This window comes from Schistocerca serialis, chromosome 5, assembly GCF_023864345.2.
Source record: "Schistocerca serialis cubense isolate TAMUIC-IGC-003099 chromosome 5, iqSchSeri2.2, whole genome shotgun sequence".
NCBI lineage: Eukaryota > Metazoa > Arthropoda > Insecta > Orthoptera > Acrididae > Schistocerca > Schistocerca serialis.
The window spans coordinates 603,962,772-603,989,157 of NC_064642.1; the positions used below are offsets into that span (position 1 = coordinate 603,962,772).

The window sequence follows — 26,386 nt, forward strand, 5'->3', positions numbered from 1 at the left end:
CAAAACTGCACATATTTAAAAGAGAATTAAAAAACATGTTATTGAGCAATAGTTTTTACAGTATTGAAGAGTTTATGAACCGTTGACAATAAAAGTGGAGTTAATATTTCCCTGACATAATAAATATGTGTACTTGCTCACATTTAAATATTTGCTCTTTCCATGAAAGTGTGAAACAGTGTTCATGTAAGAATGGAAATAATCTTTGATGTGAGAATCACTAGCTTTTTTTTGTACATTGTTATCCTACTTGTATATTTTTATGTTAATGTTCTTATAGTTCTATTAAAATTGTAATGTCTAAGTGACAAGTAAATTCAATTATAAATTTTCATGTACATGTATTTTAAATTGCAATGTTTATTGACAAGTCCTATGTCATTTTGATGATGTACTACAAGGATGCTAATAAATTGAATTGAAATTTTGAACTGCTTCTATTCAGTAGCATTGCTGGGCTCCTCACTTTAGGACCAACAATATTTACTGAACAGAAGTAGACTCCTGCAATAACATTGATAATGAATTTATTGTCCCTCATACCTTGGCTGATTTTCAGTTGCATATTTCCTCAAAATAATGATCATCTTAAACAAAGTCACATTTTTCATAATAACAGCAGGTAAAATTATAAAATATTTCACAATTGTACACCAAACAATACTGAATACTCACTTCAGCATACAACCTGAATGAAATAAAGCGGAAACACAAAGAACACAGTTCTAGCACACATTTAAAAGACAAGTGACACACATTTTGCATGTTTAACATCTAGGACCAAATTAAATTGCACTGAGGTGCTTGTTAAGAAGTAAGAAAGTACACTGTGTCCCAGCATGCATTTGACTGGTATATGTAACATGCAGATGCCCACCATAACTTTCTGGATAACTCTAAAGTGATTTTAATTATTCTACTTATGTCAGGTTTTCACATTTGTACAAATATAAATAAAATTATTTATTTTCATGTTGGAAAATTTAAAGAACTAAAATAGTAATAATATATACACAAAACAACTATAGCTTAAAGATGGACTGTTCCAGAATGGGATGCTTATGAGACAGTGTTTATATTTTGCCATTTTGTGATTTGATGTTAAATAAAATAGTTAAATAAAATTGGTAATTACATTTTCCTAACCAAAAGGCAACCATTTAAATAATTACAAATTGTAGCCTGGAACACCTTAAATAAAATTACACGTTTTTGTCATTTTTAATGGCACTTGCTATTACATGAATAAATTAAATGTTGGGAAGTTATGGTGTTCTTGAGATACATTTATCTTAAAAGTTATGTCCCCAGCTATGACTAAGTGGAATGGTATGTTTATGTACTGGGACCAACAGGAATGTTGATATTAATCATAAACACTAAATTATTGACCTGACAGGTCAGCCGAGAGCACTAATGTGCTGCTTCCTTGACATGGGTAGGCGTGCCGGTCCCAGATCGAATCTGGCACAATGAGGGCCTGTGTGCTGGCCAGCCTGGATGTGGTTTTTGGGCGGTTTTCCATATCACACTAGGTGACTAACGGGCTGGTTCCCACATTCTGCCACAGTTACATGACTCACAGCCATTTGAACCATGTTTGCATTATTTCATGATTTACGCTAGATGCAGACATCTGGGGTACACTGATTCCATCCTGGGGGGTACGGGGCGGTGGCAGTAAGGGCACCAGCCACCCTTTCAAATTAATCTTGCCAAATCCAATTGTAACCATGCCAACCCTGTGAAAACTGCGGGACAAAGGCGTAAGCAAAAGCAAAAGCAAACTAAATACAATTATTATTGCTGAAAAAGCTCCATTGTATAATGTGCTCAATCAAAGCTAAGTATTATACCTATCAAAACTAAAATGCTATCTATAACTTCAAATTCAAAAGTTGTGTCAAACAGTTAATTGTGCAATCTGGGTTAAATCTTAGTTATTTGGAGTGCCCTCTCACAAAATGTCATGCATAGCATACATATGAGATTTTGTGACCCTATGGAATGTACTATCCCTAAACATTTAATTGTCCCATATTTCATAAAAGAAAAAAATCATAACACAAAATTTGCACCTATCTGGTTCTTTTAAGCAACCAGTTCTCTATGTTATAGTGAAATAATTTTACAAAAACGAAAAGGTGACTAAGAATGCATTAAGAAACATCTGTAAAAAAAGCTAGGAGAACCATTAAGAAGCAAGACAGAAATAAACATTTATATAAAAATTTTATTTGAAGTTTTCATTGAGTAGGAATGTAATTGTGTGCAAGATAACTTACAAAACTATAAGCCAAACATAACTACTTGAATATGAAAACCTGTGATGTTCATAAAAAGATGACAAAAAGGTTTTATTAATACAGTGTATGTGAGTGTTCTGTCAAGATTATTACAATGATTACTAAGTTGGGAATTTAGCATCCATACAACTGTAGATTAAAACGGAAGACACTACAAAAAGGTGGGAATTTAAGGAGATGGGACCTGTACAAACTGACAGAACCAGAGGTTTGTAGAGATTTTCTGGGAGAGTATAAGGGGACGATTGACAAGAATGGGGGAAAGAAATACAGTAGAAGAAGAATGAGTAGCTTTGAGAGATGAAATAGTGAAGGCAGCAGAGGATCAAGTAGGTAAAAAGACAAGGGCTAATAGAAATCCTTGGGTAACATAAGAGATATTGAATTTAATTGATTAAAGGAGAAAATACAAAAATGCAGTAAATGAAGCAGGCAAAAAGGGATACAAACGTCTCAAAAATGAGATCCACAGGAAGTGCAAAATGGCTAAGCAGGTATGGCTAGAGGGCAAATGTAAGGATGTAGAGGCTTACCGCACTAGGAGTAAGATAGATACTGCCTACAGGAAAATTAAAGAGACCTTTGGAGAAAAGAGAACTACTTGCATGAATATCAAGAGCTCAGATGGAAACTCAATTCTAAACAAAGAAGGGAAAGCAGAAAGGTGGAAGGAGTATGTAGAGGGTCTATACAAGGCAATGTTCTTGAGGACACTATTATGGAAATGGACGAGGATGTAGATGAAGATGAAATGGGAGATACGATACTGCGAGAAGAGTTTGACAGAGCACTGAAAAACCTGAGTCGAAACAAGGCCTGGGAGTAGACAACATTTCATTAGAACTACTGACAGCCTTAGGAGAGCCAGTCCTGACAAAACTCTACCATCTGGTGAGCAAGATGTATGAGGCAGGTGAAATACCCTCAGACTTCAAGAAGAATATAATAATTCCAATCCCAAAGAAAGCAGATGTGAAAATTACTGAACTATCAGTTTAATAAGTCACAGCTGCAAAATAGTAAATAAGAATTCTTTACAGATGACTGGAAAATCTGGTTGAAGCTGACCTTGGGGAAGATCAGTTTGGATTCTGTAGAAATGTTGGAACATGTGAAGCAATACTGACCCTATGACTTATCTTAGAAAATAGATTAAGGTAAGGCAAACCTACATTTTGCGGTGGTTTTTGTGTATCATCAACATGGACAAGTCCAATGAATATGGATGATAAGATACTCTATGGTATTCTGCGGTTTGAATTCACTCAATTTTTTTTAGCAGTTGCATTGATTTGTTTTTGTAAATGATACTGAAATTATTATACACATGTATAATGCATTATCCATACTACAACTTCTCCCAGATAATTATTTTGATCAAATTGCACAAGAATTCCACCTGACATAGTGTAAATATGTTGACTGTAAGCTGTGTTCATACCACTAAAATTACAGATCGTACATCAGAGCTTTTATAATTTTTGTCTTCGATGGATTTAATTATTTTAAGCAAATTGATCATGAAAGAGAACCACAGAATACCACCTGCACGCAACACTGACGTATGCTACCAGGAATATTTTTCTCCATGATTCGTGCATAGTTTAATTTTGGCCACATACATCAGCAATGAAATCTTGTTCAACAATAAATACCATCAGCACAGTTCTTAGAAAATGCAGTCTGATTTGATTAATTTTCTCTTTTATAAATAGAGTTCAGTACCACCAGTGCACATTTATTTCTTACACATCAGAATATTGAAAGTTTGCAGTTTCAAGTAATTTAAATTTGCCGCTGTGATAAAAGTTACATGGCGGCCAACAAAAGATAGAGGATTTCCTTTTTAATTAACATTTTCCTTTTCCCAATAAATCATTTAAATCATTTAAATTGATGACACCAATAAAAAAATTATTGAATTGTTTTGAAAATTAGTTTAACACAAACCCATGCTATTTTCAACTAGAAGTACAGACGAAGTTGCTATATAATCTCAACTAACAATGGCTGCACTTCTTGCAGCTATGATAAAAAAATTAATACAAAATTATAATTAAAGGAGGAAGTGAACTTTCAATAATTATTCATAAAAAGTTTTAATGCATTTGGCTCTATTTGTTTTTACCAGCAGTACAATAATTTTACATTAAACTTTTTTCATTTAACAGACCTCAAATCGATTCGCGTCTTGCGTCGTCGATGTTCATCAGAAGAAGACGACAAAAGGGTACAAAACAAAAGAAAAGAATGACATAGATTAACAAAGAATGTGAGACAAATATTGTCTCTGTTTTACATAATTATCATCTTTTTAAGAAATAATTACATAATGTAATGAATATTATCCACACGTTCGTATTCCACTCGTAATAAAAATATATATATACCGTGGATGTTATAATTTCTAGCACTTGCAGACTTAGAGAAAGCTTTTGACAATGTTGACTGGAATACTCATTCAAATTCAGAAGGTGATGGAGGTAAAATACAGGGAGTGAAAGACTATTTACAATTTGTACAGAAACCAAATGGCAGTTACAAGAGTCAAAGGGCATGAACGGGAAGCAGTGGTTGGGAAGGGAGTGAGACAGGGTTATTGCCTATTCCCCATGTTATTCAATTTGTATACTGAGCAAGCAGTAAAGGAAACAAAAGAAAAATTGAGAGTAGGAATTAAAATTCATGGAGAAGAAGTAAAAACTTTGAGGTTCGTCGATGACATTGAAATTGTGTCAGAGACAGCAAAGGACCTGGAAGAGCAGCTGAATGGAATGGGTAGTGTCTTGAGAGGAGAATACAAAGATGAACATCAACAAACGCAAAACAAGGATAATGGAATGTAGTCAAATTAAATCGGGTGATGCTGAGGTAATTAGATTAGGAAATGAGACGCTTAAAGTAGTAAAGGAGTTTTGCTATTTAGGGGGCAAACTAACTGATGATTGTTGAAGTAGAGAGGATATAAAATGTAGACTGGCAATGGCAAGGAAAGCATTTCAGAAGAAGAGAAATTTGTTAACATCGAGTATAGATTTAAGTGTCAGGAAGTCGTTTCTGAGAGTATTTGTATGGAGTGTAGACATGTATGGAAGTGAAATGTGTAAGATAAATGGCTTAGTCAAGAAGAGAATAGAGGCATTTGAAATGTGGTGTTATAGAAGAATGCTCAAGATTAGATGGGTAGATCACATAACTAATGAGGAGGTATTGAATAGAATTGTGGAGAAGAGAAATTTGTGGCACAACTTGACCCAGAAGGAGGGACCACATGATAGGACCTATTCTGAGGCATCAAGGGATCACCAATTTAGTATTGGATTGCAGCATGGAGGGTAAAAATTGTAGAGGGAGGCCAAGAGATGAATACACTAAACAGATTGATAAGGATGTAGGTTGCAGTAGGTACTGGGAGATGATGAAGCTTGCACAGGATAGTGTACCATGGAGAGCTGCATCAAATCAGGCTCTCTCTACTGAAGACCACAACAACTACAACTACAACAACAATTTTGTTTAAAGCAGTATAAGTTTTTCCTAGATCTTATTGCACAGGAAAAGAAGTAATATTACCATATAACTATTCGCAAAACATACATAAAATGACAAAAATGCATGTTCATAAATTGAATTAGAAAAAAAAATGCACAAAACATGTCAGAAAAATATCAGAATTATTTTCAGATGCATACAAATTGTTTTAAAAATTAAGGATTACACTCATGTTAACAATACTTGCAGTTGTTTGTACAAAATAAGACAAAGTTTCCATTTAGAAGAAAGACAGGTGCAAAAACCATTTTACATTCCAATCAACTTGAATGATAAAGACTAGAACCAAAGTTTGTCATATGAGGAACATTTTTAAATTTTTCATTTCAGATTTGATAGTTACATTTAGAGGCTAACAAGCATTTACTTCAACGTAAGACATACAAAGGAAATAGTCGATTAGTACTTACTGAAATTACCAAATGAGGTTTATTACATTGATTGCATGAGAGCTAATAAAAAAAGTCTCTGTCCATGTTTGTTGTTCATATGGTCCCTGTAATGCAGTACAAATGCACTCATAAATATTTATAAATAAGTAGCCACCATAATACCATAAAAATAAATAACTCAAAAAAATTCACATACACACAGAATACATAAGTGAACTTTATGAGGAGAAAACAGGTGGTCAGCCATGTCCTTGATGAAGGAACCATCTCAACATTTTCCTGAAGTTGGTTAGGAAAACTTTGGAGATCTACAATCAGGATGGCCAGACAGAGAAAAAACACCATTCTCCCGATTACAAGAAACTGTGTCGTAACAACTATACTGTCTCATCCATTTACCCTACCCCTATTGTACAATATTCTTTAGTTCATACACAGTTTCCACTAGATAATTTGTAATATGAAAAATAGTTTCATCACATCTCTCTGCACTGTCACTGCTCACACTATGAACATGTGCTTCTGACTGCAGGATGATGAACATGCTGCTACGCCCTTTCTGCTCCCTTTAGTACATATAGAAAACTGATTCCAGGACCACAACATGTGTACCATGTGTCATACGCAACTTCAGATCCTCCCTTCAGTCTGCCTGGAAAACCTAGGTAGCATCCTCCCCCATATTGTGAGTGAGATGTCGTACTCAGGAGAGTAACAGGACGTTATTGTTTAAACTATTTATTAGTGACTAGGCAAACAAAATGTACATTTATCTTTACGTAGTGAACATACACACAGAACAGAACTGCCCGACTGTTGTACACACATATGTACTCACTGTTGAGAGTCCTCTCAACCCTGTAGATGCTACTGATATAATTGTGCCACATTCCAACATATTTATGTTGCAGTCAAATTACATTAAGTATTTCTTGAAATTTTATAAATTTATCCTTGCTCAAATATTTGTTAGAATGGCTGCTACATTGTTTTCTGAATGTACTTTATAAATGTCTGTAATTTCATTCACAAAATGGTGATATACTTCAATATACTTTGAAATTTTAGTAAAGTTAACATAAAAAATGGCTCTGAGCACTATGGGACTTAACAGCTATGGTCATCAGTCCCCTAGAACTTAGAACTACTTAAACCTAACTAACCTAAGGACATCACACAACACCCAGTCATCACGAGGCAGAGAAAATCCCTGACCCCGCCGGAAGTCGAACCCGGGAACCCAGGCGTGGGAAGTGAGAACGCTACCGCACAACCATGAGCTGCGGACAAAGTTAACATGTCTAGCAATACTGACTGTTCCTGAATTTTCTTCATGTACTTTAAGTGGCTCATCTGACTTTGCATAAAAAGTACTCAAAACTGTCTAGAATTTTCTTAATCTGAGTGACAACTTCTGACAATGTTACGTACTAAGCAAAAGTAGATTATTTGGTAACGCTTCCTTGTTTCTTAGACTTCCAAAATACTGCATTTACAAATTACTTAATCATATGGTCTGATGTATACTTATGATCTGTGCAATCACCTAACCAATCTCCATCAACAAAACAATCTGAGTGATCAATGTTATGCCATATGTTAACTTCAGTTTCATACAATTATTGCAGCACCCACAAAACATACTAAAAATGAGTATCACTGTAACAGATTTGAAACCTACTCTAATAGGTCACACTGCAACTTATATTTGACTGTGCTCCTGAGCTAATATTCTGGAGGGTGTCTTTTAAGTTCCTGTACTTAGTATCATGACAAGTTTGGGAACGCCATACTGCTATGGGACCCTAAGATTCCTTTGAAGAATACTTCAAAGAGAAATACAGCATTAAGAACAGTTTAGATTTGGTAAACAAGTTACCAGTTGTTAACATCTCAACAAAAGCAAATTAGTCTCTCTTAATGTACACAGCTTTTTGTCAAGCATTCATGTGAAAGACTGTATACATATTGTGTCACAATCATTCTGGTTACTCAACATTAATCTAGAACAACAGCTGTATATCATACAGTAAAATGTGATTCAAATCAAAACTGTTTCTGCTTTCTAGGGAACCATTATAAGCAAGCAGATGGTCTCAAAATGGGTTCACCTTTATATTAAGGGAAAAGGTGGAGACTGATATTCTTAAGGGTGAAACACTGGCAAAACATGTTGTGTATTGGTGCACAGATATCAGTGATATTCTCTGTATTTGGAAAGGTACCACTAGAAAACTCCAGAAGTTCTTGGAAAGCATAAACCAGTGGCATACTAACATAAAGATCAGTATGGAGTTATGGGATTCCTCCATTAATTTCCTAGACACTGACTTACACATAGAAAACAGTAGCTACAAATTTAAACTTTACCAGAAAGACTCCTTTACTGACACATGCATCTGAGCTTCCTCTCAACATTTAATAGCCTACATACATTCAGCACTCCACCTCAGGAGCTACCATCTCTTTTCTATGCCTATATTACAAGAAGACTATGACCAGGAACCTAAAACAACAAAAGCAATAGCTACGAATAATGAATTTAAATCCAACATGATTGACAACAGTCTCAATAAAAAGCCAAAAAAGCAAGCCATATCCCTACTGTACCAAGTAAGCAATGTACATAGACCGGAAAGGAAATGGTGCAGTTTACCATTTATAGGTAAAATTTCTAATAGGATAAGCAAAATTTCAAAGACAAAAGGTTTCTCTGTGTTTTTTGTGTACTGCAAACATCAGGTAGATGTTTCTTCAGGTCAAAAGATAAACAACCAATCATGAAAAGTGGGCTTTCTTAGATTATTTTCCAAGAATGTCAGGCATGCTGTATTGGGCAAATACTGCTTATAATGAAATCACAAATCCATATACATAAAAATGTAGATGTCAGTTTGTTCAAAATCATTAATATCTGAAAGGTGTTGACCAATTGCTTTGGAACTTTGACACATGTTGGGTTCTAATAGAGGCATGTGTTTAAGTACCTATTTCTTTAAATAAAACTTTTTAAGATTTTATGTAATAATGTTCTGTATTATTAAATTTATATGAAATTATATATTTCATATGGTAAGAAACTGGTATATAAAATCACATGTGTTCCAATACAACAATATTGTGTCAAAATTTTAAAACATTCAGTCCAAAACTTTTAGAGATTTATGGTTATTGGCATTCACAGTTTCTGTATAAGTACAAATGTAGACGTTCATTATCTCAAATCTCCAAAAGTTTTTCATGTATTGAATTGAAAATGTCACAGTGTGGTACCTATTTCTTCAATATGTGTATACGTTTATACATCTATAAACAAAGATGATGTAACTTACAAAACGAAAGAGTTGGTATGTTGATAGAGACACTAACAAACACAAAACACACACACAAAATTCAAGCTTTCACAACCCATGGTTGCTTCATCAGTAAAGAGGGAAGGAGAGGGAAAGATGAAAGGATGTGGGTTTTAAGGGAGAGGGTAAGGAGTCATTCCAATCCTGGGAGCGGAAAGACTTACCTTAGGGAGAAAAAGGGACAGGTATACACTTGCACACACACACACACACACACACACACACACACACACACACATATCCATCCGCACATATCCAGACACAAGCAGACATACATCATATATGTCTGTTTGTGTCTGTATATGTGCGGATGGATATGTGTGTGTGTGTGTGTGTGTGTGTGTGTGTGTGTGTGTGTGTGTGTGTGTGTGTGTGTGTGTGTGTGTGTGTGTGCAAGTGGTTACCTGTCCCTTTTTCTCCCTTAGGGGGAAAAAAGGGCAGGTATACACACGCACACACACACACACACACACACATATCCATCCGCACATATACAGACACAAGCAGACATACATCATATATGTCTGTTTGTGTCTGTATATGTTCGGATGGATATGTGTGTGTGTGCGTGTGTATACCTGCCCTTTTTTCCCCCTAAGTTAAGTCTTTCCGCTCCCGGGATTGGAATGGAATGACTCCTTACCCTCCCCCTTAAAACCCACATCCTTTTGTCTTTCCCTCTCCTTCCCTCTTTCCTGATGAAGCAACCGTGGGTTGCGAAAGCTTGAATTTTGTGTGTGTGTTTGTGTTTGTTAGTTTCTCTATCAACATACCAACGCTTTCGTTTGGTAAGTTGCATCATCTTTGTTTTTAGATATATTTTTCCCATGTGGGATGTATACTTTTATACGTATAATATTAAAATACAGGGTGTACATGAAGTCCGAGAACACTTTCAATTATTTATTGCACAAGAACCAAACACTGTACGGATACCGTACATATGCAATTTTGAAGAGAAACCTTGATATAATTTTTTTTTTTTTTTTTTTTTTTTTTTTTTTACCACGTTAGCATAGTTTGTTAATTTGCCGATAGTCAGCACTAGTTGCTAGCATGGTGAGTTCAGGTGCGAGAGCACCTTGCCGAGAGCACTGTCACTGGATATTCCTACTTGGACATGCTGCAGTAATGGCTGATGCCTCAAATGCATTTGGACTCTACGTTCATCTTTCAGCAAGATGGAGCTGCACCCATTTTCATCATGAAGTTTGTGTGTACCTGAACATGGAGCTGCCACAACAATGGATGGGCTGTGCTACAGAAAGGCACAGCTATTTCATGAAATGGCCTCCCCGATCACCAGATCTCACTATGTGTGACTTTTTTCTATGGGGACACATTAAAGATCTGGTGTATGTACTGCCTCTACCATGCAATGTAGCAGAGCTCTGGGAGAAAATACGGGAAGTGACTGCCACAGTTGATGATGCTATGCTGGGACAGGTATGGCAAGAATTCAGTTACCGTATTGCGGTCTGGTAAGTCACTCATGGTTTGCATATCGAATGTTTGCAAAACCAACTTTCATAGTTCCTCTTCAAAATGCAATATTTATGCCATCTCTACAATGTTTATTTCTTTTGCAATAAATAATTGAATGTGTTCCTGGACTTTATGTACACCCTATATATATATCTGCTCACCGAGCAGGCAAGCTTTCAGAGTCACTGGCTCCTACTTCAAGCAGAAGAATTGAAGGGAAAGGAAGAGGGGTGAAGGAAAAGGACTGGAGAGATCTAGGAAAAGGGGTAGATTTCAGGAAAGTCACCCAGAACTGGGGTTCAGGGGAGACTTATCGCAGGGATTGCTTTGAAGGAAAAACTCTCAAATCTTCAAAAGTTTTCCATGGATTGCTTTGAGACTGTGACAAAATGTGGTACCTATTTCTTAAAAAAATTTCTGGGTGACTTTCCCAAAATCTACCTCTTTTCCCAGGCCTCTCCAGTCCTTTTCCTTCACCCCTCTTCCTTCCCTTCAAACCTTCTGCCTGAAGAAGGAGTGACTGGCTCTAAAAGCTTGCCTAATTACAACCACCTTCTATGTGTGTGTTCTGCTGCCGCTTTGCGAGTAGATTTTTTATCCATCCAATTAAATTACTTTGTCAAAAATTGATTGTTTTCGTTGCTAAATATATACATGTAATATATAATAGGGAAATATGGTTACAAAAGATCCCAACTATACCTTTGTGACTTACTTCAAATTTTTGTATGTTACTGTGATAATCAATTACATGCACAATAGTTGCAGTCATGGATTACTGTTTTACGGTTAGAATACCACTACAGAATCTCAATTCCCAAATACAATAAACAAGGCTCAAGGTCAGGGAGAGGGGGAAGAGGGTATGGACGGAGGGATGGGAAGAAATGGACAAAGAAAATGGGAAGGAGGAGATGGACAGAGGGAGGGGGCAGGAGAAGATGGAGAGGGGACCAGTAGAGGACAGATGGCGATGGGGGGGGGGGGGGGGGGAAGGTGGTGGTGGAATGAGAGAGAGAGGGGGGGGAGGAGAAGGTGGACAGAGTGAGGGGGAGGAGGTGGTGGACAGAAAAGGGGGAAAGAGGAGGAGATGGAAAGGGAAACGCAGAGATGGATGGTAACAAGGGAGAAAAGGAGGTTAGGACATATATTCCATTTCCACACATTTTAGCAATGTGTGCTTTTTCTTTTCTTTCTTTTCCATTTAAGCAGATTGGGCCACAGCAAAGCATGGCTGGGTACAGCTAGTATGTAATACCAGAATATGCACAAGTCCTACACATGGAATGGAAGGCTGCAAAGCTCACCCAATTAGAAACATTAGAAAATAAATAACAAGTGTGCAGTCCTCACATTTACTACTGGATGAGGAAACCGTTCAATTATTCACCTCTTTCAGACAATGTTACAACCTCAACATAGGACAAGAACCTTGGTGCCATCATTCATAAATAGATAATGACAAAAGTTCCCACTCCTGTGCAAGTATGTCTACACCCATTTACGTTTATTCATACTTGTTGTAAATGGAGTCCTAATGAATGTTCTAGAACACAAACATAGCTGTGTCTCAGTTGTCAACAGAAGTGACTTTTACAGTTTGAGGAAGAAGCAACAGATTAAATATGGTAGTTGATGTGTTTATCTCCATCTTTGGGAGCACCATTTTCTAGAAAATGGATATATAAACAGAAACCTAGGTCATATAATAGCAATGAGCTTTGTGAACAAGCGAAAAAAGTGCTTCATTTATACAAAGTGTATGTCACTAACTTTTTCAACTCATCAGGAAATTTATTATACAGTTTTATTCCCTGATAGAAAATGTCATTTTGATCTTCTTGTTTTTTTTTTTCTTTTTTTTCCTTTCTGTAAATTTAAATCCTGATTGGCTCTTGATCCATGATTATGTATTTATGCATACAGGTATTTGTAAAATGCTTAGTAATATTTTCCCTGACATATAATACAGTTAGTAGATGTACTCACCTGCTGAGTAAGGATACCAGTATTTTGTAACAGTTCCTTAAGGTAGGGCTGACTACTGCTTCTGGTTATTACTCTTATTTCCCCTATTCTGCACTTAAAAATTTTACCCATGTTTTGAGCCTTGGATCTCCAGAAAAGAATACTGTGACTAGTAAATGAGTGTATGTAGTATTAGGACATCAGCTGTTGCAAACTAATGCTAGAACTGTAAGAGCAAAAGATTATAATGACTTGCTTCTTACCTGCATCTTTGTATGTTCAGTCCATGTTAATTGACAATCAATAATGCCCCAAAAATTTGGTATTTGTTGCACAGTCTATAAATTTTTCATCTGTGTGTAATGTGACAGAATTGTGTTCACTCTTTGCGCTGAAGTGCATACTGTTTGTTTTCTTTATGTCCAATATTAATTTACTACATCCTGTGCAATTGTAGCTATCCCTGTGAATTTCATTAACTTTCTCTAATAGGAGCTTTGGTGTTTTAACAGTGACTGTGATGTTGCTTTCATCCGCAAGGAGAAATTTTTATCTGTATCTGATATTGTCTGTAAAATTATTTATATATATTATGAATAGAGTTGGAGCCAATGCGCTACACTGAGGGGCACCTATATGCTTGTAACCTGGCAAATGCTTTACTAAAAAATTTTCGTCAGATGTTTGAAGTCACTCTATGCAAGACTGGAAATACTCATTTGCTATTCCCATTACACGTAGTGTTTCTAGCATGTTTGACAGTATATTATGATAAACAGTGGTGTCAAAAGCCTTGGACAATGCTACAGACGTGTCTGTAAAACAGTCATCCTTGCCAAGAGTTTCACGTAACATTTTTGTGAAACCTGTAGTGATTGATACTATACTTCTCCTCTTTGGAAATTTAACTGTGCTTCATTATAAGGTTGTATCTATTCACGTCATTTACGAATCTGGCCTGTTGATTTCAATACTCTTTGCATTACCTTCCTTTAGGAAGAGCTCAACTTGTGCATGCTCTAGATACTCTGGTGAAATATCTGAACTGCAGGGCTCATTTGCTTCAGTTGTTAATGGAAGCTGTTTGCTCTCTATGCATGCCTTTAGAACAGAGACTTTAACTTCACATATATCTGCCAACTCCTTATTTTTTAATTTCTGTGTAGTCTTCCTGACATCCAAACTCTGTTGTAGGAAGCAGCATCATTTTACCATGTAAGCCATTGTGGATGCTACACGTGTTTTAAAAAGATTTTGTTGCAGCTTCACTACAACGCCAGAGAAATAATCATTTACAAAATTTGCCAATCCATGAATGTGTTCCATTACTCTACGACCATCTTCGGTTTGTATGTTGTTATAGTTGTGTCTGCATTTCCCAGATTCTTGTTTTATGTCATCCCATACTACTTTGCTTTGATTTGGCATTATTGTTTGGGAGCAAGCAGTAATCTCCTATATATTTTTATGTACCTTTGATAATAACCAAGGAACTGTGGATTAATGTAGTGACTTTGTAGAGAACTGAGAAATTTAAGTGTCTGGGAGGACTTTCTAAAACCTGCAGCTGTAAGTCTGTTTTCTTTAGCTTCTGCTGCAGAAGTGGCTACTTTTCAAAAAGCCTCCTCATCAATTAATTTAGACAGTGTGAAAAATTAAGGAACTTAACACCCACAATGTTTTCCATATATACTTCATTCCAGGTTTTAGTTGCTAGTGCCCTATGAAAAGTATGTATTTTACATTCAAAGATAATCTTTTTGTAGGCCTGCTGTTTTAAAGGTTTTATAAAGGGTGCCTTTATCTTTATCATTTGACAGTAATGATCAGAATGGCCAAGGTCTCTTATAAATACTTTACAGTTTTCCCTGTGCTATCTGGTCTAAAACTGACACTGAACTTTTGATATCCTAGTAGCAGTGCTTACCATTTGTGACACACCAAAAGTGCTCAGAAGGCTTAGGATGTTATTGCTGATTTCACCCATACATTAATATACAGGATGACCAAAAAGTCATGTTAACATATGAAAATGCACTAATTCACTGAATAGTGTAAGTAGAGAGGTGATACTTGATACAATGCCTGAAATGACGTAAGGTTTTACTGAAACTAAACACAAGTGTAAAAACTGACCAACATATGGTACTGGACAGCAACAGATCAGTGACACTGAATGAGAATTGTTTTTTATGAGCTATAGTGAGAGAGGGAGTCACATGTACCAGCAATCATGTCATGTAGACTTTGCCAGAAAAGGCATGGTTACCAAAGCTTTATCATCAGAATAGAGAATCAATCACTTAAGCTTAATATTAGCAAAAGAAGGGTAGTCCAGTGTGTAAAGCTCATGCAATAAGGATCACTGTGAAAATAATTATCTCAAATTCTGAAGCCATGGAATGTTCAGAAGAGCAGCCCTATAGTGGACAATGAGACAGAAGTGCTACTGCTACTTGGACAGTTCTGGAAGGAATGGAGACTTTAGCAGGCTCATGCCCACATGGTAAGGTAGTGCTCGTGAAGTCACATATCACACCACCACTATTGCACTACTGTTTAGAGATCACTAAGGTGTATCCTCAAAGTCCCGTTTCCTCATAAACTGTTATCCATCAGTTCTGTGATGCAGAGAATGTATGCTGTGTGAGCACTTCAAAAAATGGGGGAAAAGGACAATTGGTTGTCTGACATGTTGTGGACCTATGAAGCCCATTTGACCCTAACTTCACCCTTGCTATTTGGAGCATGCTATTTTTTAACGAGGTATTTTAAATAAAGAGGATTTATCTACCATCCCCATTCAATGATGGGAAAATGGTTTACTGTGCAATTTATCAATGTGTTGTGCCTGTAGAAATAATACTACTAGGATTTTTTCTACTGTTTTTAATGAGCCTACTTTATCCTTTGGTGTCATATCTTTGTAAGGCAACCTTATAGTGATGTTATTGCTTTTTAACACATTAATGATGCATGGATAAGTCCCTCGTGGACTTGGCATGCAGAAATTGATTATTTGTTTATATAATGCACAGTGGTGGTAATTGTTAAACATTAAAAGCTTTATATCTATGGGTGCCTTCTTGAAAAGTGGGTATTTGTGGAATTCTGGGGAAAATGGGTTAATTTACAACAAACTGCAGCAACAGACTTATCTAAATATAGCTTAGGAGCATGAGTGGGTTCATGGGGGTGGCTGAAAGCGGCAAGAGTGTATTTGTTTAAATGTTACACTGTGATATTTCTTAAACAGGGTACATCTGTGTAAATTACATAATATTATTCTTGAAAAGACGTTAAAAGTGGGTTTTTTGAATATTGGGAGCAAATCGGCACTATTGTAACAAATTAGAGCAAACACTCACAAAACTCTAAGTAGCAGTAAATTGTAGTAATGAGAGCAAGGCTTTAATAATGTTTGCATTTAACTGTGAAGATTATTTTTATTGTGCCTAGGGGACAGTGGCAAATCTCTGCAATGATCCGTCCACTACAGTGAACAGACAAAGAATGACAAAAATTCACTTGACTGGAATATAAATGAAAGGGGAAGACGGGAAATTTGTTATAACTAATCTTATTGGCATAAAAAGATAAGGAAGATATGATTTCTTGCCTCTTGTAAATCTTCCTATTGACCTAGGTCAGTGGGGGAAAGGTGACCTTCGTTTTGGTCTTAGAACCTGCACAGTGGATGGGTGACCAAGGAGGGGACAGTTGACATGTTTTGGGTTGCATCCTGACCTTGAATGTACCACACGCAATTGCCTCAGAGACGTGGGTGGGGTGCCAGCTTGCACCGTGATGTTGAGAGGAGATCATTATCTTAGGAACAAAGCATCCTGTCCCACTAATAACGTGGTGACTGAAAAGGATGGAATGATATAATATAGAGCGAAAAAATATAATCATAGTGTTTGACGATTTTTACAACCGTAGGGGGGTTGCACTTCAAGACACGAGAAAGAGCACAGGAATGTTACTGATTCTGATTCAAATGTGGTGCAAGTATTCAGGGAAATACGCTAAGGCAGGCCAAGATTTGCGCTCCACGAACGCAGCCAATTCTGGTCAGCACTCCGGCTTTCCTCGCCACTGTGCTATTCCTAGCGGGTGTGCGTTGCGACGCCTATATGCTGAAGGCTGCACACGCAGGAAACTTAGGAAGACGTGTTTTCTACATGGTACAACAGTTTCTAAGAGCGAAATCTGCATCATACTTTCACAAGCAGATTTTATCACACGTATTTAATTTCAACTTTTTCTTTTCTGCCAAAACAATAACTTTTATTACTTGATTAAAGAAGTATACATTAGGTAGTGCTAATACAGTGAGAGGAACTACAAAAAGCTTTACCTATAGGCATTTAATATCAAGTTATTACGTTTAAAAATTTTCGTTTGTAATATGTAATATGTCGTGGACTATGGTTCGTGATGTGGTCAAACACATGGAGTTACGCAGATTAAAATCTGCTAAACCTGAACACTGGTGAGACGTTGTCAATTTCATGGGGGAAAAACACCTGTATTGAACCAAACATTGAAATAACTTCAGTGACTTGTCTTTGTGCAGTCGAAGATATTGGTCTTAAGGTGACATTTTATCACTGTCTTTTAAACACTGTAAGTAGGCTGTATAGGTTTTTTTAATTGGTAACTCCACGTAGCGCTCTGTTTGAAAATCACTGGCTGTGCTGTGTGCAGTCTGTGGCTGGTTTGCGTTGTTGTTGGCTATTGTAGTGTTGGGCAGTTGGCTGTTAACAGCGCGTAGCGTTGCGCAGTTGGAGGTGAGCCGCCAGCAGTGGTGGATGTGGGGAGAGAGATGGTGGAATTTTGAGAGCGGCAGATCTGGACGTGTGTCCATCAGAAAGAGTAAATTTGTAATATTGGATATCATGGACTGATATATATATATATTATGACTTTTGAACACTATTAAGGTAAATACATTGTTTGCTCTCTATCAAAATCTTTCATTTGCTAGCTATGTCTATCAGTAGTTAGAACCTTCAGTAGTCAGAAACCTTTATTTAGCTGGCAGTAGTGGCGCTCGCTGTATTGAGTAATTCGAGTTACGAAGATTTTTGTGAGGTTAGTGATTCATGAAAGGTATAGGTTATTGTTGTTAGTCAGGGCCATTCATTTGTAGGGATTATTGAAAGTCAGATTGCGTTGCGCCAAAAATATTGTGTATCAGTTTAGTGATGATCAGAATAAGTATAGAGAGAAATGTCTGAGTACGTTCAGTTTTGCTCAGCTGTTTGAAAATCAAATAACGTAAGAAACTTCCTGGCAGATTAAAACTGTGTGCCCGACCGAGACTCAAGCTCGGGACCTTTGCCTTTCGCGGGCAAGTGCTCTACCATCTGAGCTAATAACATAAGAGTTTTTCCAGCAGCGTCATTCATAAATTTTTCTAAGGTGAGGTTTCAGTCAGAAGACAAGTGCATCGTATCGACTTTCTGGTTGGTGTCATAATGTTCTAGTAAGTGTTTATCCAGCCTATAGCAGTGCGATGGAATATTAAAGCACTTTTCATGGTCTTTAAACGATACAAAAAGTAAGGCAATTCCCATTCGGCACTGAACGATGTGGCTTCTCCACATTTCATTTTTAGACAAGTGCATAGATGCCGCAGTATTCCTGGAGTAGAACGTAAATGAAATTTAACGTAAGTAGTATTGTCAGAAAACTGATTGGCGTCTGAGAAGGCGAATGTTTTGCTCAAATAGCGACTGGCAGCAGCCTTCACTTTGTTCTTCCTCCTCAGCCTAAGTCACTGTTGTGCCTGGGAGCACATTCGGAGCACTCGCGCTCGTAGAGCGTTATTTGGCAGGCCTGCACTAATACCTTAAACTGTATTCAAGGAAAAGAAACGACTTCCTGACACTTAAATCTATACTCGATGTTAACAAATTTCTCTTCTTCAGAAACGATTTCCTTGCCATTGCCAGTCTACGTTTTATATCCTCTCTACTTCGCCCATCATCAGTTATTTTACTCCCTAAATAGCAAAACTCCTTTACTACTTTAAGTGTCTCATTTCCTAATCTAATACCCTCAGCATCACCCGATTTAATTTGACTACATTCCATTATCCTCGTTTTGCTTTTGTTGATGTTCATCTTATATCCTCCTTTCAAGACACTGTCCATTCCGTTCAACTGCTCTTCCAAGTCCTTTGCTGTCTCTGACAGAATTACAATGTCATCGGCGAACCTCAAAGTTTTTACTTCTTCTCCATGAATTTTAATATGTACTCCAAATTTTTCTTTTGTTTCCTTTACTGCGTGCTCAATATACAGATTGAATAACATCGGGGAGAGGCTACAAACCTGTCTCACTCCTTTCCCAACCACTGCTTCCCATTCATGCCCCTCGACCCTTATAACTGCCATCTGGTTTCTGTACAAATTGTAAATAGCCTTTCGCTCCCTGTATTTTACCCCTGCCACCTTCAGAATTTGAAAGAGAGTATTCCAGTTAACGTTGTCAAAAGCTTTCTCTAAGTCTACAAATGCTAGAAACGTAGGTTTGCCTTTTCTTAATCTTTCTTCTAAGATAAGTCGTAAGGTTAGTATTGCCTCACGTGTTCCAACATTTCTACGGAATCCAAACTGATCTTCCCCGAGGTCCGCTTCTACCAGTTTTTCCATTCGTCTGTAAAGAATTCGTGTTAGTATTTTGCAGCTGTGACTTATTAAACTGATAGTTCGGTAATTTTCACACCTGGCAACACCTGCTTTCTTTGGGATTGGAATTATTATATTCTTCTTGAAGTCTGTGGGTATTTCGCCTGTCTCATACATCTTGCTCAGCAGATGGTAGAGTTTCGTCATGACTGGCTCTCCCAAGGCCATCAGTAGTTCTAATGGAATGTTGTCTACTCCTGGGGCCTTGTTTCGACTCAGGTCTTTCAGTGCTCTGTCAAACTCTTCACGCAGTATCTTATCTCCCATTTCAACTTCATCTACATCCTCTTCCATTTCCACAATATTGTCCTCAAGGTGAGGTGTGTAATAAAATATTTACACAAGCATTGTTTAAACGGCATAAAGTTAAAATTATTTATGTGGTACATTACACAACATTTCTGAAAATATTCAAAGTGTCACACAGTTCAAAATATTCTACATAGAACGCAGTAATTTTTGAAGTCACTAAATCATGGACGAACATGGGCAATAGAGTGTAAAGGTCAGGTATACTGGCTTGAGGGTGTAGAATGGACGCAGGGAGCTAATGAACTTGGTCCTTCGTAAGAATTGTGGCTACAGGCCTCAATATGGGATGTGGAGCGATGAGGGCAAAGGTATATTTATATAATATTACAGTGGAAGGACATGAACTTTGAATTTGGATATTTAGAGATTAATAAGTCACTGGGATAGGGGACGACTAATTTTACATTTGAATCTGAAAAAACTAGTCATACATCAGGACCTCAACTGATGGGCCTTAAGTTTGGATCTGAAGGTAGAGGCTGGGCATTGAGATCTGAGGGTATTGGAGGAAGATTAGGGTCAGATGGTATAAGTCTAAGATTGTGGTCTGAAAGTATCGGTTTTAGGTTTGGATCTGAAGGGATCGGACGGACATTGGGATTTGATGGTAAGGGATGGAGGTTAGGGTCAGAGGGTATAGGTCTAAGGTTGGGACCTGAAGGTATGGGTTTTAAATTCGGATCTGACGGTATGGGGCGGAGATTAGGGTCAGTAGGTATAGGTCTAAGATTGTCATCTGAAGGAACAGGTTTTAAATTTGGATCTGAGGGGATTGGCTGGACATTGGGATCTGAGGGTATGGGATGCAAGCTAGGGTCAGAGGGTATAGGCCTAAGATTTGGATCTGAAGGTATTGCTTTTAAGTTTGGGTCTGAAGGGATCACACTACCAATGGGACTTGAGGGTATGGGATGAAGGTTAGGGTTAGAGGGTACAGGTCTCAGATTGGGATTGTCAGGAAGGGGCCGTACGTTTGGTGCTATAGGAACCAATCTAGCACTCCTGTCTAAGATTACAGATGGGCCATATGAACTGGAGTGCGAAGTTTTGACAATATGGTTGATGAAATGGGGAGCTATATCATCACTTGCTCCCTGGAGATCTTGTTGATTGATGTGCTTAGAAATGTAATAGTCTTCAGGTACTTTTTCACTGTGTCGTCTAAAGCCCGAATCACTTCCAGTGGCAAAGTCGCTTGGCTCTGAAACTCCGTGGCGATCACCTTCATTATGTTGTCCACGCACTTTAATGATACAGAATGCGAACACCTCTGCGATTATCTGGAATGACAGAAAAATTTGTTAGTCTTTGTTAATGCACACAAGTATGTTAACAAAGTTTCTGTTTAGCTTTAAACAAAATTCTAGGAACAAATTACACGTTTTCTAGCTGACAACTACAATAGCTCCATGAGTGAATATGACTCCGTGGCAAAGTTGTAGCTGTATGCTCTGCTAAAGGGTTACATTGTCACTAATTGTGAAAAAAATAGTGCAACGTTATTAGAAACGCATGAACAAACACTTGCGAAACGATTATATTCTGCTCTTAAACATGGCTCGAAACAGGCATTATATCACTGCGATACTACTGTTTTCTAATCCAAATGAGAAACTGTGAAGATATTTACTAACGTTATGCAGTCATCAGATATGCAGGACGTTCATTTATTATTGTTATAATGGCTCAACAACTTCGAGGAAAAATCAAAAGCAACTTCAAGCTCGTATCTGGAGTTTTGCGTCAACCACTGAACTCACCTGTGAAAACTACAGACAGGAGCAGAGAAAATTTATTTCAATCTTTCACTCTATAACAGTTAGGAGGAGTTTAACAACTAAATATTTATAACATAAAGGTCCGATTCACATCAATTGTTTGCATATATTACAAATGTTCAATGGATATCGTAACTCATTTTATTTTGGAAAGGAACATTTGATGGAAATATAGTTCGATTGTAGGTGAATACTCAATCAGTATCGAGGCACATGTATACGTAGCAAAATAGTTACAAAGTGTGAAGTGCCTCCATGGCCTTCAACCAAATTTATGAGCATATAATGGAGGCTCACAAAATGTACACTGCTTACTCACATTCCAGGGTAACGTTACGTGATGTACAATGGGACTGCCTGTGCACATCTTGTCCACTGCTGGATTAACTAAGTGATTTGTCTGAGTTTGTAACAGAAATCTTGGGCCTGGGGGCTAATGGAGCAGTATATTTCGAAATAACCAAGTGTGAAAGCATTCACTGTACCATAGAAGAATGTCGTGAATGTAAGAGGGGCGTTCAGTACGTAACCCAACACATTTTCCTTTTACTCGGCCAATTCCCGTTGAAAAAATGCAGAACTTATTTTGGGACCTTGTGGATTATTTCCGCTTCAGCCCCTATAGTTTCATGAGGTTTCGATGGGTGACGGCGCTATACGTAGCCTTCGAAATGATTTTGTAACGGAGGTGCCTTCCAATCAAAGAGCAGTCATTGAGTTTCTTTTGGTGGTAAACCACAGAATCACAGATACTCATAGGCGCTTGCAGGATGTCTACGGAGACCTGGCAGTGAACAAAAGCACGGTGATACGGCGTGCAAGGCGTCTGTCATTATCTCAACAATGGACCGGTCCTCGTCATCTTCCTTACAACCCGGATTTCGTACCTTCCGACTTGCATCTGTTTGACCCAATAGAGTATGCACTTCGCGTGAAGCAGTACATGGATGATGGGGAGGTTATTGATTCAGCAAGATGTTGGCACCGAGGTCGACCAGCAGGTGGTACATACAGGCCCTCCAGGAAAGATGACGTAACGCCGCCATATTGAGCGCTGATTATGTTGAAAAATGGAGTTTTGTAGCCAATAGAGTTGGGAATAACGTAGAGTAATGGAATCCCCAATAAAACCAACCTACTTTCAGAAAAAGTGTGTTGCATTAGTTAATGAACGCCCGTCGCATAATGACAGTACTGTGACGCTGTAGAGCTAAACGTACTTCTGACGTTCGAATTGAACGTCGGCTACTATAGGACATGAAGGCTAATTGTCTTCCTACATTGGAACATACCACAGCCCAAGTAACACATGGAACAACCTCACTTGGATCCAGGATAACAAGTAAGCAAAAGAGGTCTTCGAAGTATGCGCTATGGACCCATGCTCATGACAGTGAAGAAACATTACTATTTTAAATTATTACGCGAAAATATCTGATGGAGAGAGGTCTAGCGCATGCTCTAGTGGCCTCCACTAGGATTATTCGTTCATTTTATGACTACACCACTCTTTTGTTTACGAAGCCGTTCTCGGAGTTCACGTTCGGCACGAAATAATAATTATCTGTCTTGGAAAGGATAGGCAATCTTAGGAAGATATTACAGTTTGCAACATCCATAGAATTGTCTTCGTGTGATTGGATGAAAAAGTTCAAGAATTCAAACTGTTTTCCTGGATGTAGAATGCCTCAGAGTGTAACCTTAAAGAAGATCATGATACCTGTAAGAATTCTCCGCGATGCGTTATTTAACGGCTGCGGAACACATTCCAGACAGCGTGGATTTTGATACTCGTATTTGTGCACATCTATAAGCACCTGACTACGTCACTTCCTGATCTAGCAATAGCTACTCAGGGTACTAAAAGGAAATTCGAGTTTAACGTCCCATCGTTGAGGGGATTGTTGGAGACTTAGCACAAACGTATTGAAGAAGAATGGGGATGGAAATTAGCCATTTCCTTTCGAAAGGAAATATCCGGGCAGCTGCCTTAAGAGACTGATTATTGTAGCTTTCTGTTTGTGAAACGTTACACAGAACACGTTTTCTTCATTTCTATCCAACTTAGAGGCAAATGCTTTGTACAAAACGTCATGTACTGTGTTTAGATGGTGCAGAAACAATGAAAAATGATGTAGTTCAAATTGTCCTCACGCACTTTAGCTGGAATTATTAATTTTTTCTAGTGCAAGAGTCGATTTCGCTTCACTTTACAAGAGATACTTCCATTTTGTTGTTGTTGTGGTCTTCAGTCCTGAGACAGGTTTGATGCAGCTCTCCATGCTACTGTATCCTGTACAAGCCTCTTCATCTCCCAGTACCTACTGCAACCTACATCCTTCTGAATCTGCTTAGTGTATTCATCTCTTGGTCTCCCTCTACGATTTTTACCCTCCACGCTGCGCTCCTATACTAAATTGGTGATCCCTTGATGCCTCAGAACAAGTCCTAGCAACCGATCCCTTCTTCTAGTTAAGTTGTGCCACAAACTTCTCTTCTCCCCAATCCTATTCAATACCTTCTCATTATTTACGTGATCTACCCATCTAATCTTCAGTATTCATCTGTAGCACCACATTTCGAAAGCTTCTATTCTCTTCTTGTCGAAACTATTTATCGTCCATGTTTCACTACCATACATGGCTACACTCCATACAAATACTTGCAGAAATGACTTCCTCACACTTAAATCTATACTCGATGTTAACAAATTTCTCTTCTTCAGAAACGCTTTCCTTGCCATTGTCAGTCTACATTTAATATCCTCTCTACTTCGACCATCATCAGTTATTTTGCTCCCCAAATAGCCAAACTCCTTTACTACTTTAAGTGTCTCATTTCCTAATCTAATTCCCTCAGCATCACCCGACTTAATTCCACTACATTCCATTAGCCTCGTTTTGCCTTTGTTGATGCTCATCCTATATCCCCCCTTCAAGATACTATCCATTCCGTTCAACTGCTCTTCCAAGTCCTTTGCTGTCTCTGACAGAATTACAATGGCATCGGTGAACCTCAAAGTTTTTACTTCTTCTCCATGGATTTTAATACCTACTCCGAATTTTTCTTTTGTTTCCTTCACTGCTTGCTCAATATACAGATTGAACAACATCAGGGATAGGCTACACCCCTGTCTCACTCCCTTCCCAACCACTGCTTCCCTTTCATGCCCCTCGATTCTTATTACTGCCATCTGGTTTCTCTACAAATTGTAAATAGCCTTTCGCTCCCTGTTTTTTCCCCTGCCACCTTCAGAATTTGAAAGAGAGTATTCCAGTCAACATTGTCAAAAGCTTTCTCTAAGTATACAAATGCTATAAACGTAGGTTTGCCCTTCCTTAATCTAGCTTCTAAGATGAGTCGTAGGGTCAGTATTGCCTCACGTGTTCCAACATTTCTACGGAATCCAAACTGATCTTCCCCGAGGTCGGCTTCTACTAGTTTTTCCATTCATCTGTAAAGAATTCGCGTTAGTATTTTGCAGCTGTGACTTATTAAACTGATAGTTCGGTAATTTTCACATCTGTCAACACCTGCTTTCTTTGGGATTGGAATTATTATATTCTTCTTGAAGTCTGAGGGTATTTCGCCTGTTTCATACATCTTGCTCACCAGATGGTAGAGTTTTGTCAGGACTGGCTCTCCCAAGGCCGTCAGTAGTTCCAATGGAATGTTGTCTACTGTGGGGGCCTTGTTTCGACTCAGGTCTTTCAGTGCTCTGTCAAACTCTTCACGCAGTATCTTATCTCCCATTTCATCTTCATCTACATCCTCTTCAATTTCCAAAATATTGTCCTCAAGTAGATCGCCCTTGTATAGACCTTCTATATAGTCCTTCCACCTTTCTCTTCTTTCCATCTGAGCTCTTGATATTCATGCAAGTGGTTCTCTTATATCCAAAGGTCTCTTTAATTTTCCTGTAGGCAGTATCTATCTTATCCCTAGTGAGATAAGCCTCTACATCCTTACATTTGTCCTCTAGCCATCCCTGCTTAGCCATTTTGCACTTCCTGTCGATCTCATTTTTGAGACGTTTGTATTCCTTTTTGCCTGCTTCATTTACTGCATTTTTATATGTTCTCCTTTCATCAATTAAATTCAATATATCTTCTGTTACCCAAGGATTTCTACTAGCCCTCGTCTTTTTACGTACTTGATCCTCTGCTGCCTTCACTACTTCATCCCTCAAAGCTACCCATTCTTCTTCTACTGTATTTCTTTCCCCCATTCCTGTCAATTTTCCCCTTATGCTCTCCCTGAAACTCTGTACAACTTCTGGTTCTTTCGGTTTATCCAGGTCCCATCTCCTTAAATTCCCACCTTTTTGCAGTTTCTTCAGTTTTAATCTACAGGTCATAACCAATAGATTGTGGTCAGAGTCCACATCTGCCACTGGAAATGTCTTACAATTTAAACCCTGGTTCCTAAATCTCTGTCTTACCATTAGATAATCTATCTGAAACCTGTCAGTATCTCTAGGCTTCTTCCATGTATACAGCCTTCTTTTATGATTCTTGAACCAAGTGTTAGCTATGGTTAAGT

The 26,386-nt window shown here is 37.9% G+C and overlaps 1 protein-coding gene across 2 annotated transcripts in view; it reads right to left on the reverse strand.

Moving 5' to 3' along the window:
* LOC126482365 (cell surface glycoprotein 1-like) overlaps positions 1 to 26,386 on the reverse strand; it is a 1,103,416-nt gene that overhangs the window by 510,641 nt on the left and 566,389 nt on the right. The window contains exon 3 of one of the 2 annotated variants that reach the window (XM_050106449.1): positions 20,633 to 20,706. In XM_050106449.1, coding sequence (XP_049962406.1) covers positions 20,633 to 20,706 — 74 coding nt within the window. Of the gene's footprint in view, positions 1 to 20,466; positions 20,539 to 20,632; positions 20,707 to 26,386 lie in introns of those variants that run through there. The other variant, XM_050106451.1, reaches the window with a different exon arrangement.